This window comes from Venturia canescens, chromosome 3 (genome assembly GCF_019457755.1).
Source record: "Venturia canescens isolate UGA chromosome 3, ASM1945775v1, whole genome shotgun sequence".
NCBI classification, from domain to species: Eukaryota; Metazoa; Arthropoda; class Insecta; order Hymenoptera; family Ichneumonidae; genus Venturia; species Venturia canescens.
Genome location: NC_057423.1, coordinates 25,216,314 through 25,232,164, shown reverse-complemented (window position 1 = coordinate 25,232,164; position 15,851 = coordinate 25,216,314). Strand labels below are relative to the sequence as shown.

At 34.7% G+C, this 15,851-nt stretch overlaps 2 protein-coding genes and 1 long non-coding RNA gene across 10 annotated transcripts; 2 read left to right on the top strand and 1 right to left on the bottom strand.

Moving 5' to 3' along the window:
* Positions 1–2,191: 2,191 nt before the first annotated feature.
* On the top strand, positions 2,192–6,249 carry LOC122407596 (uncharacterized). 3 transcript variants are annotated; one of them, XM_043413920.1, is made up of 6 exons: positions 2,192–2,325; positions 3,922–3,980; positions 4,362–4,520; positions 5,363–5,483; positions 5,636–5,790; positions 5,945–6,249. In XM_043413920.1, exons 4-6 carry the CDS (start codon positions 5,363–5,365, stop codon positions 6,110–6,112), a joined length of 444 nt encoding a protein of 147 aa, XP_043269855.1. In that variant the 5' UTR covers positions 2,192–2,325; positions 3,922–3,980; positions 4,362–4,520; the 3' UTR covers positions 6,113–6,249. The 3 variants fall into 3 exon arrangements, with proteins under 3 accessions (XP_043269855.1, XP_043269854.1, XP_043269853.1); XM_043413918.1 differs by lacking the exon at positions 2,192–2,325 and adding an exon at positions 3,450–3,529 and having other exon boundaries at positions 3,922–3,990; XM_043413919.1 differs by lacking the exon at positions 3,922–3,980 and having other exon boundaries at positions 2,200–2,325.
* Positions 6,250–7,393: 1,144 nt separating this feature from the next.
* Positions 7,394–9,186, bottom strand: LOC122407597 (uncharacterized). 6 transcript variants are annotated; one of them, XR_006260233.1, is made up of 4 exons: positions 9,097–9,111; positions 8,800–9,003; positions 7,936–8,114; positions 7,394–7,611 (listed from the first exon to the last, which is right to left on the bottom strand). It is a non-coding gene; the product is annotated as an uncharacterized lncRNA (long non-coding RNA). The 6 variants fall into 6 exon arrangements; XR_006260234.1 differs by having other exon boundaries at positions 8,800–8,978; XR_006260235.1 differs by having other exon boundaries at positions 8,800–8,916.
* A 536-nt stretch (positions 9,187–9,722) lies between these two features.
* On the top strand, positions 9,723–15,579 carry muc (dihydrolipoamide S-acetyltransferase muc). The gene is made up of 5 exons (XM_043413953.1): positions 9,723–10,335; positions 10,588–10,748; positions 11,650–12,397; positions 12,870–13,169; positions 15,098–15,579. The coding sequence occupies exons 1-5, from the start codon at positions 10,214–10,216 to the stop codon at positions 15,225–15,227; spliced, it is 1,461 nt and encodes a 486-aa protein (XP_043269888.1). The 5' UTR covers positions 9,723–10,213; the 3' UTR covers positions 15,228–15,579.
* The last annotated feature ends 272 nt before the right edge of the window (positions 15,580–15,851 follow it).

The following is a 15,851-nucleotide window of genomic DNA, read 5'->3' as shown; positions in this document are numbered from 1 at the left end:
GGCAGATTTGTCATATCAATTGAAAAGTAAAATAAACTAACCTGTACGTCGACCGCAATTCTTCGCTAACTCTGAAAGTTATAGATGATGGCAACTGTGTTAATTTACATTTCAATCCTGTTTTAGCCACGCCTAACTCGGTACTCGAACGGATGTCAAGATCTATCAGAACGTGGATATTTAGTTTCATGTGTGCCGTTGATTCTGATCCGCATCGTCGACACAAAATACCATGCTGCACTGGTTGAAAGTTTAGAGCATCTTCTAAAGCTTCAAAACCATTCATCTCTATCTTCTTATGATTTGGGGTAAGATAGTGTTGAACATGTGATAAGCCTTCGCATCCAGTACATTTTTCAGTTATGCAAACGCTGGGACATGAGTCCAGAGCCTTTACTACCATGTTTGCAATACTGTCCCAAGCATTTAAGGAATATGAAAAGATTCTGTTTTCTGTGTTTGGTCCGGGCAAACAGGGGTACTCCAAATGTTTGAGAAGCTCTGCTCTTTGTTGTAAAATCTCTTTTGTGACTCCGCTGTTAATGAGTGCCCAAACGAATTGCAAAGTTTCATTCGATGATTGTTTCAGGATGCTGGCGTATTCGAGGTTGTCTAGCGCACCGGTCATCAAGATATGCACAAGGGAGTCAAATGAGCATGTGGATTTCACAAAAATTTTATTCCCATTGACTTTGACGGGTTTATCGCAAATGCTTCCATTTGGTAAAAGTACGGCCTTACTCGTATTTGAGGTAAGAATATTACGCTGCCGAATGTCCGGACATGGGTTGTAATACTTTGATGGTTTTTTCTTTCTCAATTTGTGCTTGACTGAAACCAAGTTATTTGGAATTTCTGCAGGTATTGGTGGGCAAAGGTCTAGCATTGGTTCAGCACCGGCAACTGGCTCATGGAGAACACTCAATGGACTTGTGATCAATTGCTGCGCTGTCTCTATCAGCTGGGACTGATCATCTTCGGGTTCCTTCCTTTCCGGCATTGTTACCAGGTTGCTTTGACAATAATCATGATCAAGAGATATATTGGACAGCACATTTAATGCCACATCGGTACTTCCATCGATTAATAAGGTACGGTTATCCCCCTCAAAGCGAGATGACGACATTATTGGCTCACAAAACTCAAGCAGCGAGTCATCTGTTGCATCGAGTATATATTTTCTACCATGGGACGCTTTCCCTCTCCAATCTTCTCGAGACATTAGATCCGCTTTGCTGCGATTAGAAACATTTTGATCGAGGCATCTTGGTTTTTGAAGAGGTTCTTCTTTCTTTATAGTTCTTTTCTCTTTGTCATCGATCTTTACTTCCATCTTTTTTAACGTCCGAATTTTTTGATTGAAAGCAATTATATTAGATGAAAAAAGTAACGCTTGACCTGAAATGTCTCGAATATGGATTTTGATGAATTTATCTACCCGCAGAGGCGGTGGGGTATTTTTGAGGACCCTCGTTTTTATGTCGCTGAAATAGCCTTCAGCATAGCTGGAAGAAGCGTGAGGAATAGGCCGTGGAATGGAAGGTGGAATGGCTGCGCTGGTCCATAGCGGAAATTCTTTCGCTAAATCGAAAAGCTGTTGGACAAAATCTGGCAAGTAAAACGGATTCAAATTTTTTCCTTCAGTTAAAGTTGTTTCCGCCTTATTTTTTTGGTTTGTTAACCACACTAACAGTGTACTTGACTCGGCTGATTCGATCGGATCGGGTTCGGACTCGAGAGGACCATAACCTCCTTTTTTTCCATCAGCGAACTCATCTTTGTCTGACACTTTGTCGATGGTATCGATATCTATATTGCTTTTGTGATCAGCAATACGATCTTCAAGCCGTTCCCTTGCTTCTCTCGTCGATTTCGCTCCAGGCAAATTCATTACACTATCTTCATAGTCTTGAAGCCCAACTGCACAGGTGAGTACAAAAATTTCCCCGAACTCTTCTACCGACGTTGAATCCACCATAAGTGCAACACAGCGAAGATAAAATTCTTTAATACATCGTTGTCTGACAGATTTGAAACAATTCCAGCGAACAACCATGTGCGTCACATGGGCGACATCGACTCGATGGATCGTGCCAGGAATCCCAGGTCTCACCAATGTACCATTGTTAATAGCAATTGAAAAGACCCACTCAACGTACTCCTTGGGCGTACAATTGTTATACACTTTGCATAGGCTTACAAGGAGAGCCCTTGAATAATCACAGACAGTCACTTTTGGCTTCGGGGCACCGGCTCGAACCCAATGCATCAGCCAAAATTCTATTATGTCGACTCCGTGAGCTTCAGAGAGCATGTGATAAACAGGTAAGGTTGTATTCTCAAAATTGATAACTATTGAATACAGAAAAATATGCCCACTCAGGACTCCGTCAACGAGGACAATTTTTTTGACCAGACTTCCTGTTGCATCTAACGATATTGTTGCTCCACCTTTTTCGATCCGACAATAATCTTTATAGGCGTGCATTCCAGCCGGTGTAAAGTAAAATGTAAAGAAAGGGTTCATACCCGTCCAAGTGATTATGCCTGCGAACTCTGAAGTCATCGACAAGTTTGAAATGGTCCGGACGACATCATTTCCATCATCTGGTCGTATATCAAGATCTCTATTAATTTTTTCTTTCTTTGCATTCCGTAGAACAGGGCTTTTGGGTATAAAGGGAGGCACTGGGTCACCATGATCCATGTACAATCGAGCTTGTTCTCGTTGCCAGATTTTACACCCTTTTGCTTCCAATGCCTGTTGTACCTCCAGTCGACGCTCTCCATTCAAATTTGTCGTAACTTGTTCATGAAACGCGTTTCGTACCTCGCGCGTTTCCACTTTTAGACGTAGGCCTTTCTCACTCACTTGTTTCTCGCCAGAAGCGGTGATTTTATTTCCACAGATTTTACTTATACACCGGCCAAGAATCTTTATTTTAAACGTGGTTCCGTTATTGATCAGGGTTACTTCAGCCCGTTTAAGTGAAAGCGCACAGGGTAACTTGTGCTGTTGCCACAGCGCTAATCTAAACATGTTGCCCCACACTTTTTTCTTTAGGTAGAACCTTTGTTTTTTTCCACGTCGCTCAGTCGGTTTAAAGGCATCCCACTCGTTTTCTGTTAATACTAATTCGAGTTCAATTAATTCGTCCGAACTAGTACTGGGATTATTTAAATCAACGGGCGACCATGAGTCCTCATCATTCTTCTCGGTATCTTCATCTGAATGCGAAGAGTAGGATTCTATACAGTCATTGTTTTCTTTAATTACGCAGATATTCAATGCAGATCGAGCTTTGCTGAGGATTCCACGTCGATCTTCTCTGACATTTATATATACATTGAGAGACGACCATGCTCCATTGGTTTGCTGACTCATTTTTTTCCATACTTCTGATGAATATTTTGGAAGCTTCTCAGTTGTAAAATGTATCGCAAAAGCTTTCACCAAGTTGATTGCATCTTCTTCGGAAACTCTCGCTTTACCAGGCATTTTGCAAATAATCCAGTGGCACAATCTAAAGTAATAACAATGATATAATACTACATTTAATCGAGTAACACCTTATGTGAAAAGATTCTAAAAGTTAATGGAGTTTGACTGAGGGGTTTGATGTTATTTTCTATCTTTACTACTTGGCATGATAAAAAAAATTGCAGAATATATTCAATATTAATTTCAAGCGTTGTCATCATTTAAAAAATGCACACAAGATACTTTGAAGAAAGCTGAATCATCTCAAGAACGTTACGTACAACTCGTGAAAGGTTACATACAAATATTGTAATTTATTACGATATTTTCAGTGAACATTGAGTCAAAATTTTGTTCAACCCTAATCTTAGTACTTTCTCATCTAACAAAAAATTTTCAACATATTGTTTAATTGAAATTTTTACGTTTTAAATTTGAAGCTACCATCATCGTACTCATGGTGGCTCAGTGGATATGACACGGCCTTCAAGATTATAATGTAATACATTGTAAGCATTACATTTCTAAATTAACTTTCTCGTTTTATCGCAATTGAAATTTTATAAAATTTTCAAACAGCCATCTAGAATTTTTTATATATATTTAACAGCATTCGTTCATTTTTTCCCACTTTCCAGGCGGGACTAAAAAACAAGCACATGGCAGACATTTGTTCCACCATGTTCCCGTTGAGTACCCGTGATCCTAAATAATGACAAAAAATACTGACCTCTCTATACGTTAATGCTTTCTAAGATGAATAATAGTTGAACAAATTAAAAATTATATTCAACCCATTTTCACATATCGACGTTTAAATAAATGTGCAAAGACTTTTTTTTCGAACTACTTGTTAACTTTTCTTTTTTTACAACTTTAGCTTTGACGACATTCGAGAGTCCACGAGGAGCTTTTTTGAATGTGAAAAAAATTCGACAATAGTAACCGATTCCGATGTTCATCAGACAATAACCGAAACATCTAGATAAAAAACGAATGTGTGGAAAATAGAGGGCGTGCGAGTCACCTAAATATTACGGTAAAAACAATCCCAAGATTTTTCCATAAATCATGAAAAATGAGCATGCAAATTTGTTTTAGCATTAAAATTTTTAGCAGTAATAATAACATATTCTGCATTCAATTGGCACTGCATAAAAACGCGTTTATAAAAATTTTAATAAAATTTAGATTAATCTTTCTTACCAATTGCGTTACCAGAAACCACGCGAATGCGACAGTAGCGAAATCAAAAAATGGCATTTTTTCGTACTATTCGACTGTCACTTGAATTGACTAATTTCGAACATTTCTCTACGCGGTTCTGCATGGGTTAAGGCCATCTATGAGTTGGTTGAGTGTGAGAAAGATAACGGAAAATAACGGTTACACGGTATACTCGGACATCGTTGATATTTCGAGAAATACAAAAGTTACACTTTGTAGTAAAAGTCTTGGTACACGTTTTATTCGAAGAGGCTTGATATTTCGAGGAAAAAATGCGTTACACGCTGTTCCCCTTTCGTCAGAGAACAACGTGTAACTTTTATTTTTCTCGAAATATCAAGCCTCTCCGAATAAAATGTGTAACCCTTTTTTAGCTATCTCGATCTCGCACTCAAGCAACTGATTACCTTAAACATATCCATTCTAATTTCTTTTTCAAATCATATCCTTGTGCATGCGTCGTGTCAAAATTGGTATGCTTGGATTTAACGTCCAAATAACTTTCACATGTTTGGCATGGAACAGCACGAGACGAACTTTTCAACTCCACGTTATCGACTTCTTTTCGAAAGTAATTTATACCTGAAAATAATATTAATAGATAGATTTACTCGAAACGTACTAAATGCTCTACATTTATTTTTTCTTTTTCAGATGTATCGTTGTGTTTATTGTTTCGTCCCGGTGGCCTTATCATGGGCCCCAAGCCATCTCTGTCTAAAAAATTTCAACTTTCTTCACGTGGACGAATACAGCTTGGTAACCGGTCATGAAGGTACTATCAAAATAAGTAAGAATATCAGATTGTTCTGATTACAAATTTTCATTCTATAATATAAACTATTTTAATGCTACTTTTTATTTTCAATTAAATGTATCCAACGGCAACAATCATGATTTGAATTTTAATTTCGCATTGCATTTCAGCTCCGCATAACAACAATGAAGAGGCGGTCTGCGTAAGTGCTGAGCTTCAGGTCGATAAACATTGGACCACAGTTGTTACGTATATGGAAATGAACACAGACATTCTAACTGACCAGACGGTTGATGGACCCTTCAACAGATCTTGTGCAAAAGAAGTACGTAGTGTGAAATTGTTCAGAACATTGATGAACACTCTCAAGCAAACACTAATAATTGATTATTTATTCTATTTTTTTATATTGCAATGTGGTTTATTAAATAAAAAAGGCCTAGAGGTCATGGTTGAATCTGTAATCATTTTTGTTTCAGACAATCAAAGGATGGGTGTCAAAGACTGTATCGAAGTATGCAGTTTTGAAAAGAGCAACAGTACGAATTTCATTGACAGAAATGGATCTTATCTTCTCTGACCCCGAGAAACGCTTACTACACTTAATAGGGCTTATCCCAGAATATGTAATGTCAATGCCGGAATGATTGTATATGAATATTATAATATCGATGTAAAATTTACAGTTGGTCACATTACTTGAAAATTTTCTATAAATAAAATAATTTTTGCATCAGTCACCCCTAATACTTTTGTATGTAAAATAAATTATATATAGAATTTAGATGTTTTAAATTTATTGATCGTCCTGTTACAAATTTATTTATGAATAACAAATAAACGGGAAAGTTATGAATGAGATCATAACAATAATTTACTCACGGGGATAAAAAAGTTGCAAGGTGGAGAGTACTTTTTCGAAAGGGTATCAAGGACGTTTCCTTATATCGTTGGCCCTCTCGAAGTATGTAGTAGCAGTTTCGCCCGCAAAAAAGCCGAATTAATTTTGGAGTTATCTCATTCTCTTTACCTGTTGTATAAATATTTTGAACTAAGTAGTAAAAATGAAATCATGGGAAATGAATTGAAACCTTTCAACACACGATTTTCTACAGGAAACTATTACTTTTCCGGAATTATATTTATTTTTCAATACTTACGAATGGTATTCAAAATCAATAGCGGCAAATGAACTTATAAATTTTATTAATAAATCAAATTTTCAGTAAAAATGAATTGAAATTAATGTCAAATTAATTTTAGTAATTCACAAAAAGATCCATCAAAATTTTCATGCAATCAATAGTTGTATTTTCTGATAACGGAAGAATTCGACATAAATAATATATTCGATAGTATTGGAGAATAGTTCAGTTATGAGAGGTTTGTATTTTAATTGCCAGTGGCTGCAGTTGATACGTACATCGCTCGAAACGGATACGAAATAACGCTCAAAACTAATCAAATAAAATAAGAAATTGAAAATTCGCCCGTTAATTTGACCGTACAGAGTTCAAAAGAATATCTTTATCTACATGAGCTCGTTAAATCCACAGATGAATAGTTTCGTGCATGGGATACTCATTCCTTCTCTTTCGGAGATCCGGTACAGCTTGAGTTTCCTTCCAAATATCTTCAAGTTTTCTATCAACTGGCTTCTTTTCATTTGCAGATGGTCCATAGTTTTCTCGAATTCTCGTTCTTGGAAACCGGTTAATATTATACAGAAAAATTTTTTCTAAAAATTTATGAAGTTCAAAGAAAAATGTTTGTTATTTTGTTTATCCAAGCGCATAGCTCTTTCAGCGGTCTATCAGTTGCGTCAATGCGAAAGAAAATCTGAAAGCTAGTTTTACATTTTGTAGGAGACCCTCTATTTTGGAAAAAAAAGTTACACGATATAGAGATGTTTTTCTTGTAAGGCACCATAAGTTGAAGGTTTTTTTATTATTATTGAATTGCATACACGTTATACGTTTTTTACATCTCCATCGTTACAAGCTTTTCGCTTGTCGCACATGTTTTTTTAATTATTTTTTTTGTTACTCGAGCGAATTGAATTCCATTAATCTAATTTTTTTTCCTCTTTTATGTTTTATTGTTAAAAGAACTCTTCGTGTTCTTTTGGAAGGGATACCACCGAACTCTGCAAAATCCAAGAAAATAAAATAACGACGTAAATTTTGCATTCAAAACAAATGAATAAAGATATACACAGCAATGATTTATATTCCAGATTAGATGAATTAGAAATTTAAGCTTCCAACAATTGCATTTTAATGATTTCTACAGTGAATGCATTGTATAGATTCGATTTCAGTAATTCACAATATTAAATCAAGAATTTAAAACTTGATACAGCTGCAACTGGTGAAAAAATGAGATTGGTAAAATTATGATGTTTCCAATTGAATTTAACAAATGTGAAAATAAAGATTGAAAAAATGCTTGTCTTGTTGATTCATCTTACCATGTTTTGTCACCTTTTTTTCAAGGAGTCTCTCAAGAGTTCATCATTGCGGCGGGGCATCATTGCATTCGGTGTTTTTATCTTTAAACATCAATAGAGAGCTGTGCGCACCTTTTACACCATGACAGTGACGAGCTTGTGTCAAGTGCAGATCCTCGCAGATTTGTTTTCTCATTACTCTTTAAGAAAATAAAATATAACAGTTGAATCATAGCAGAGCATATTATTTGTAAGTTCAAATATTTTTTCAATTCATTCGACACAAATAATTTGAAAGGATATCTGCTTGAGCCAAATATTGAGCAACATGAGATAACCTTGCAATAGTCAAGAGGATGGAGTAACCGATTGTCTGTTGATTACCAGCTTTTACATCAAGATAACGCAGCAACGTTATATACAAATATGGCTCTTGAATGTGTTTGCATTAATATTTCCAAAGTTTATTAAATCATTTTATTTTTATTAATTCGCAATTACTACGAATTATAAAGTCATGAAAAAGATACATTTTCGCGAAAATAAAATTAAATACTTTACGTTTATAACAATAAGCGACTAAAATAAATCGAAAGCATTTTTATTATGTTCTCGTTTAATTCAAATTACTAATTCATATAAAAATCGATAAAACATGCATTGCCATTGCGAACAACCGAGTGCATATATGATGAATTGTATAAAAAAGTTGAGGACAGGAACAACAATAATGTTAAACTATTATGATGAGAAACGAGTAAACAATTATTATTGATTTTAAATTATTATTATAGCTTCGTTTAACTTATTTTGTATACTTAGTAATCTTCAGAACCATTTCCAAATTAATAACCTCACTCAGTTTATTCAAAACAAATCCCGTACCGCATTCGGGTATCGCCATCTCCCTATTAGTTGACAACCTCACTCGGAAATTCGGTAATCGTGCCAATCGTGAAAATTATCGATGAAAATGCTCAGTGCGACATCTAGGTTCAGCATCTGTAAACGCTCGCTTTCTTTTCACATCTCACCTCGACATTTTTTTCATTTGGCCGTTGAATCTTTTCACCGACCAATCAGAGCGTTCTAATTACGTCACCATAAGCATCACCACGGGGGATTTTCTAGACTGAATATTGAATTCTTTTTTTTATGTTTATTAAATGAATTACTGATTACCAAGGGTTGTAACTTGTCGATTTGTGACCACCAAGTGATTCTGCATCGATTAAGCATATTATCCAAGTCCTTTCACAGTAAAATTAATTTTGGCCGGCTAACTTGATGCTAAAAATTAAAATGATGTATTTATTAAAAATTAAAAACCACCAAGCATTTTAATTGCGCTACCATCGACCACCACGCGACCACCTTGAGATATTAATTATTAAAAAGTTGAAAATTCAAAGTTGCCCGGCTAACTTTATGACACTGAAAGTTTTCCCGGAGTTTTAAAAATTGGTGACTTTGTAAATTTTGACCATCTCTTTTCAAATTTTCACTTGGTCACCTGGTATCTTTGCCGCTCGCGCCGCCATTTTGAAAAAATGACGTCCAAAATCAGTTTTTCGGCAATATCTCCTTTCCGACTCATAATTAATTTAACGGTAAAAATAGTTATCTAACAAAATAAACTAGAGAAAATTTTGTACAATTTATGTAGTAATCATTTTTTTTCGTAGTCTTTTTAAAAAAACTTTTTTTTTGGACCACCCTAATAAAATACATATGTATAGATTAGAAATGCTTGTACACTTGTAGGCTTTATGAGTTTGCGGAATTTCTACTTTCGATGAGTTTCAATTCGATTGCTGAAAAGTCAACTTTTTCAAGGTCCAGTATATATCAAGACAACGAATCTTTCAGAAGAAATTCATTATATATGAATTTAATATGAGTTTAAAAAAACCAGCGATATTTTTCCCGAGAGCATATATATTAATCTATGCTCCCGACAGAAAAAATAAAGCTACTTTTTTACGTGACCTTGCGAACGACCTCTAAAATGGACTGTGATCAAGAGTCAACCCGTTCTTAGCTCTCCTTTCGTGTACATAACCCCGTTTCTCGCTGTTGGTCAATTCCTTTCAGACCAATTCTATCTCCACCAATTGGTGTGACGTTTCTCATAGGCCAAAAGTATCATTGTGGCACAACTAAGCCAACTGACACGATATTTCAACGAAAAATTCTCTCATTATTCTCCCTTATTGAACCGTACATTTCTCAATTGAAAAAAAGTAACTAAGGTAGTAAACAAAAAACTTGAAATACAATAGTTGGATAAATAAATAGAATGTTAAGAACGACAACAACGAATCTTCGCTATGAGTTGGCTCGATTGACAATACGTAATTCCACTCGGATTAACACCGTTCGATGCATGACACAATGTCTTCACAGAAAATTATTACAGAGGTAATTTTGCACAATGTATTTTTTTTTCATTACTTTAAGAATACTCAGAATTTCACGAGTATGTTCAACTCTTGTTTAAATAATTTCTTTCTTATTATAACGTTTTCTTTCCGTCGTCTTTGAGGTTATAACATCCTAATTTGCACATCAATTTCATCTATCGGTAAAAGAGGATTGCCTTTTTCTGTTATTACTTTATTCGAGGGTTTCATACAACTTTGTTGCTATTTCTATCACATTTCATATATTAAGGTATCGGAGTCAATTAACCAAACACCAACAAACAACCTCTGCTCCATGGATGCAACAACTGAGATATTATTCGGATTATCCCGATCATGTAAAAGTTACTCTCCCTGCTCTATCTCCGACTATGGAAACTGGCACAATCATCAGTTGGCAGAAAAAAGAAGGTGAATTGTGCAAAGGATCATAAACAAAAATATTTTCTTTTTGCTACATAAATTAAATCTATCTATTGATTCAGTAGGGATCAGCCAATCTAATTAGTCAGCTTCGACAGTGTTGTGATATCTTATTTACATGATGAGTTATCATGTTTCACTTTTTTTTGTGGAAATTGGAGTGATGCTTCCAAAGTTTTGCATCAATCTATTGTCATTCAAGAAAATAAAGCTGGCATAATAGAAATTGCTGGGTAAAAAAGTTTCCTGGTATATTCTACAACTCTATGTCTATAAAGAAATCTGTAAGGAGAAAATCATGAAATTTCAGTAAGATCTGATTCAATACCTATTTGGAAACATTCGCAGAATGCATAAATTTACCATTGGCTATGGTTAATATTTGTTTATTTCATTTTGTATTCAATTGTCTACTATATTTTTGCTGGTCACAGCTCTTTGCTATACAGCATGATTACATTTTCTGATGTGTCATACAAAAATAGATAATGAAGTACATTAATCATGATAAACACTAATACAATTATTTATATTTTTCATAAGAATATTGTTTTTATACATTCACAATAACAAAATACCAATATAATATAACCGAATGAATTTTGTTTGTGAGTATAACTTTGAAATCTTTCAACATTTTTGTTGCACCGAATCAAACATCATACCCGAATTGTAAAACAAAATGGTTGATCAAGTATAGTTAGGAGGACAGAAAATATTTTAATTATTTGAAACAGTGAAAATTGAACCTTCGGTTGGAATTTAATGGTTTTAAGAAGACACCGTTTCCACAAAGTAGACATTCTAAAATAACCCAAAGAATGTTACATCATTTTTATACAAAAGAAAGTGAGTGGTGTAATCCTGATACAATTGATCCATTTAACAGGTGACAAACTCAATGAGGGTGATCTTCTGGCTGAAATAGAAACGGACAAGGCAACAATGGGTTTTGAGACGCCAGAAGAAGGTTACTTGGCAAAGATAATCATTCCAGCGGGTACAAAAAATGTTGGGATCGGTCAGCTAGTCTGTATAATAGTAGAAAGTGAAGCCAGTGTGCCTGCGTTCATGAATTTCAAGGATACGGCTATGTCAGCAGCTCCAGCGAAATCGGCAGTTTCAGCAACGCCTGCACCCCCTGATACACTTCTAAGTCCACCAGTAGCCTCGTCCCCGGTCATAAATTCGGCTGGAAAAAGTGTTTTTGCAAGTCCACTTGCGAAAAAACTTGCAGTGGAACAGGGTCTGAATTTGCAAGGTCTTGCAGGTTCTGGTCTTTTTGCTTCTATTACATCCAAAGATCTGACCAGTGCCTCTGCAGCTTCTCCTGGCCCTGGCAGTCCTGTTTCAACATCGTCCATTGATTTTTTGGGCAGGCAGGACATTACTGTTTCTTCTATTCGCGCCGTTATCGCTAAACGTCTGAGCGAAAGCAAACAAACGATTCCTCACTATTATCTCACTGTCGATATCAAAATGGATGCCGCACTTGCTATGAGAGCACAATTCAACAAAATGCTAGAAAAGGACAAAGTTAAACTCAGCGTCAATGATATTATTATTAAAGGAATGGCAATGGCGTGCAAAAAAGTTCCTGAGGGTAATAGCGCTTGGCTCGGTGATGTAATTAGACAGTAAGCCTTTATCCTTTTTATTATATGATAAATGAGCTCTAAAAATATCCAAATCTTCAGTCTTATTTTAATGACTTTGTAGTTTTTTCACATTCCAGAGAAAAGAATTGTAGTAGTGGTTGGTAAAAAATAAGAACATTTTTAAAGAGATTTGAAGTTTTAAAAAAAACTTTTTTCGAGAAAGTATAAAATGTGATAAAAATATTCATACGATTTTTTTCCCTCACAAGTGCTACCGATTTGTTTAACAGAGATAATCTACTGTGATATTGTGTTCAAATTTTAACAGAACAAAGGACCAAATCCATTGATTCTTTTTCTTTTTTCAATTCCGCGCTTGATTTTAAGAACAAAATGACAAACATGTTTTTTTTTCGTTAATTCATGAGCAATTTCGATTAGGAAATGGTGTTTTAAAAATTGACATGTATAATTTTTATTATTTCAAAAGGAAATTTTTAAAATTAAACAGATACGACCACGTGGATGTGAGCGTTGCCGTTAGCACAGACAATGGTTTAATAACGCCTATTATCTTTGCCGCAAATACTAAAGGAATAGTCGAAATAAGCAAAGATGTAAAAGAATTGGCAGCACGAGCAAGAGAAGGAAAACTCCAACCACAAGAGTTTCAGGGTGGAACGATAACAGTCTCAAACTTGGGAATGTTCGGTATTAAGAGTTTTTCAGCGATCATCAATCCACCTCAATCAATTATTCTCGCTGTTGGTGGAACTGAGACAAGGCTGATACCGGCCGACAATGAAAAAGGGTAATTTGATGAGCTTTGTAGCAAATTTGACTTATGAATTGACCGTGTGTGGTAATATTTCTAAATATAAAAACGCTCAAGTTTTTGGGTGATGCCGATAAAAACTATTAGAGTAAAGTACTTGATGAGCTGTCATCGACAGGATGACTACAGATCTATGGAATCATAAAATAATATAAAAGATGATATTCAAACGTCAAAAAAAGATTAATTCAGAATTTTCGTTAGAGCTTCAATTTTATTAAAGTATTCGGCCCTTCCATCAATCTACCAAAACAAAATCTCTTATGTAAGGTCCCTGGTTAGGATAAATTATGGGACGCAGCAAATATTAGTTATTCTAATTGGAACTCTTGAAAACTTTTTTTTGTACTACACAGATGCATCTTAAATAATTTGGCTTTCTTTCAACTGTTCGTTCTTTTTTCATATGCTCTACTTTCTTTTATCAATAGCATCATTATGAAACTATTAACATATCCTGCTGTTATCAAAGATAGTGCTTTGGAGTATTGTGTCTTCATAGCTTCATTTTTATAAAGATGGTTTTAGCGTCAGTTTTTTATCATCCATTTAGATCGCGTGCACGGTTTATGCAAGTTAGTTTTCGAAAAATCTGTTCCGAATTTTCAGTTTCGATTTTTTTTTTTTTTTTTCCAGAAATCTGTGTAAGTTCTTCGACAGTTTGTAACTTAAAAACTAATTGTTGTACAAAATGCTAGAATACCGTTTTAGAAAGATACGCATCCCCTTTTCAACAGTTATTCCCTTTTTATTCACCTTATTTTCCTTTATTTAGTTATTTAATTAAGACCGTTATCCAGGGTGGAGGTTCTTTTTTTTGGGATTGTTTTGAAAAAACTAAATAAATACAACTACGAAATTTTTACCACATATTGACATTTTGATAATACTATACAATCTTTTTAAATCCGAAATCATTACTTATTGCTGAGTTATCCGAAAACAAAAATCGAAAAATCAAAAAAAAATTATGCTTGTCGAAAACAAAAATCGAGAGGCTATTTGGATCTATTCATATTAAACTAGTCTTGAAACTAGGATTATAGGGAAAAACTATTGATAAGTCAATTTTGGCAACTTGTTGAACTCTAATGGTAAATTTTTCCATTCTTTTAATTTAAAAAATACCATTTGAAGAAAAATGCGTTTAAAGGTTCGAATACGATTATCGCCAATACAATTTTAACTCGTCCTCAATTAGATTTCTCCAAATCACTTTGAACATAAGAAAATCACTTCGTCCATATATTTTACACCATATTTGAATGCAATTAATGCAAAAAAAATGGATTTTTTGAAGCAATTATGGGATAACGGCCTTAAGAGTATGAATCGGTCGATTAACTTCACTTGAAATTTTCGAAATCGAAATTCTTTGACACAGTTTGACCGATGAAAAAAGCTTTGCCAAAAATTCGAACAGAAATTTTTGGGTTCGAAATTTGCAGCTGTCTCTCTTGCACTCGCGGTTGCTATATACTGACTGATCCATCTTCTTAAAAAAAACTTAATTACATCGCATCTATTAGAACGGATAATATTTTGACAATTTTCCATGAAAATTCATAACTCTCTTCATGGTAGCGCGAGATCTTTCAGTTTTTGAGGTATTTTTCTTTCATATAGACTCTCAATCGATGAAAGTAGCCCATCTTTTGAAATCTTTGAACAATTATCATAACCAGGCTATCATAACTGAACAATTGTTCAGTTATGATAGTCTGGTTTTTTGGTTATATATTCTTGTAAAAAAAATTATAAATTGTTTTTAGTTGACAACAATAAGCTCAATTGGAAAGGATAAACTATAATTATTCCAATTGCAAGAAAAACGAGCAACCTTGTTCAGTATTTAATAACATTAATTGGAGGGATATGAATCATTGTTTGATTAATGTTTGCAGATTCACCACTGCCCAATTTATGACCGTTACAGCGAGCTTAGATCATCGTACCATCGATGGTGCCGTCGGAGCACAGTGGCTCGCATCATTTAAAAATCTTCTTGAAAACCCGACGACAATGTTATTATAAATAAGTGTGCTTCATGATGCAAAAGTGAATTTGAGTCAAATTAGTAAAATTGATTCTTTTATAATACGATAAAGAAACCAGAGTGCCGAAAAGACTTACCCTCCGATAACGTCACGAAGAATCTCCTAAATACTATTAAAAAAAAATCGCAACCTACTACTTTTTCGATAAAACTTGTATATGTTCGAGTATTGTTCGAGTTGTATTGTATCGAGTATCAATCTCTAAAGAAGTAGAACGAGAAGGGGTGAAAACATTGTGTTTCTCGAACACTTTTCCCATCTCGGAACTGGATATTCGGGTTTCGTGATTTGAATTTTCAAGGAATAAAATGTCTATATTTTTCTTGTTATCGATGTATTCCAAATATATTATTTATTATCTCTAATTGCACGAAGAGAGTAACTATGTTCATGTCGCGTTGCAGACCGTTGTAAAGCAATTTACATGTTTTCCTCCCATAGAGAACAATCAATTTTGCTCGAAGGTAACCTCAGGATTCCATATTGCGGCATAAACACAGTTATTTGTTGTGTGAAATTTTCGAGGAAATACAATTTTCGTTAACGTTAACGAATCATACAGGGTGCGTTCGACTAGGACTCTTACGACGTTTAAAACATA

What these genes read in the sequence shown, in the direction of transcription:
- LOC122407596 (XM_043413920.1), top strand. Translation starts at nt 5,363, where the DNA reads ATGTATCGTTGTGTTTATTGTTTCGTCCCGGTGGCCTTATCATGGGCC. An exon ending in CTTGGTAACCGGTCATGAAG is followed by an intron (nt 5,484 to 5,635) that starts GTACTATCAAAA and finishes ATTGCATTTCAG; the next exon opens with CTCCGCATAACAACAATGAA. An exon ending in ACAGATCTTGTGCAAAAGAA is followed by an intron (nt 5,791 to 5,944) that starts GTACGTAGTGTG and finishes TTTTTGTTTCAG; the next exon opens with ACAATCAAAGGATGGGTGTC.
- muc (XM_043413953.1), top strand. Translation starts at nt 10,214, where the DNA reads ATGTTAAGAACGACAACAACGAATCTTCGCTATGAGTTGGCTCGATTG. An exon ending in CACAGAAAATTATTACAGAG is followed by an intron (nt 10,336 to 10,587) that starts GTAATTTTGCAC and finishes TCATATATTAAG; the next exon opens with GTATCGGAGTCAATTAACCA. An exon ending in CAGTTGGCAGAAAAAAGAAG is followed by an intron (nt 10,749 to 11,649) that starts GTGAATTGTGCA and finishes TCCATTTAACAG; the next exon opens with GTGACAAACTCAATGAGGGT.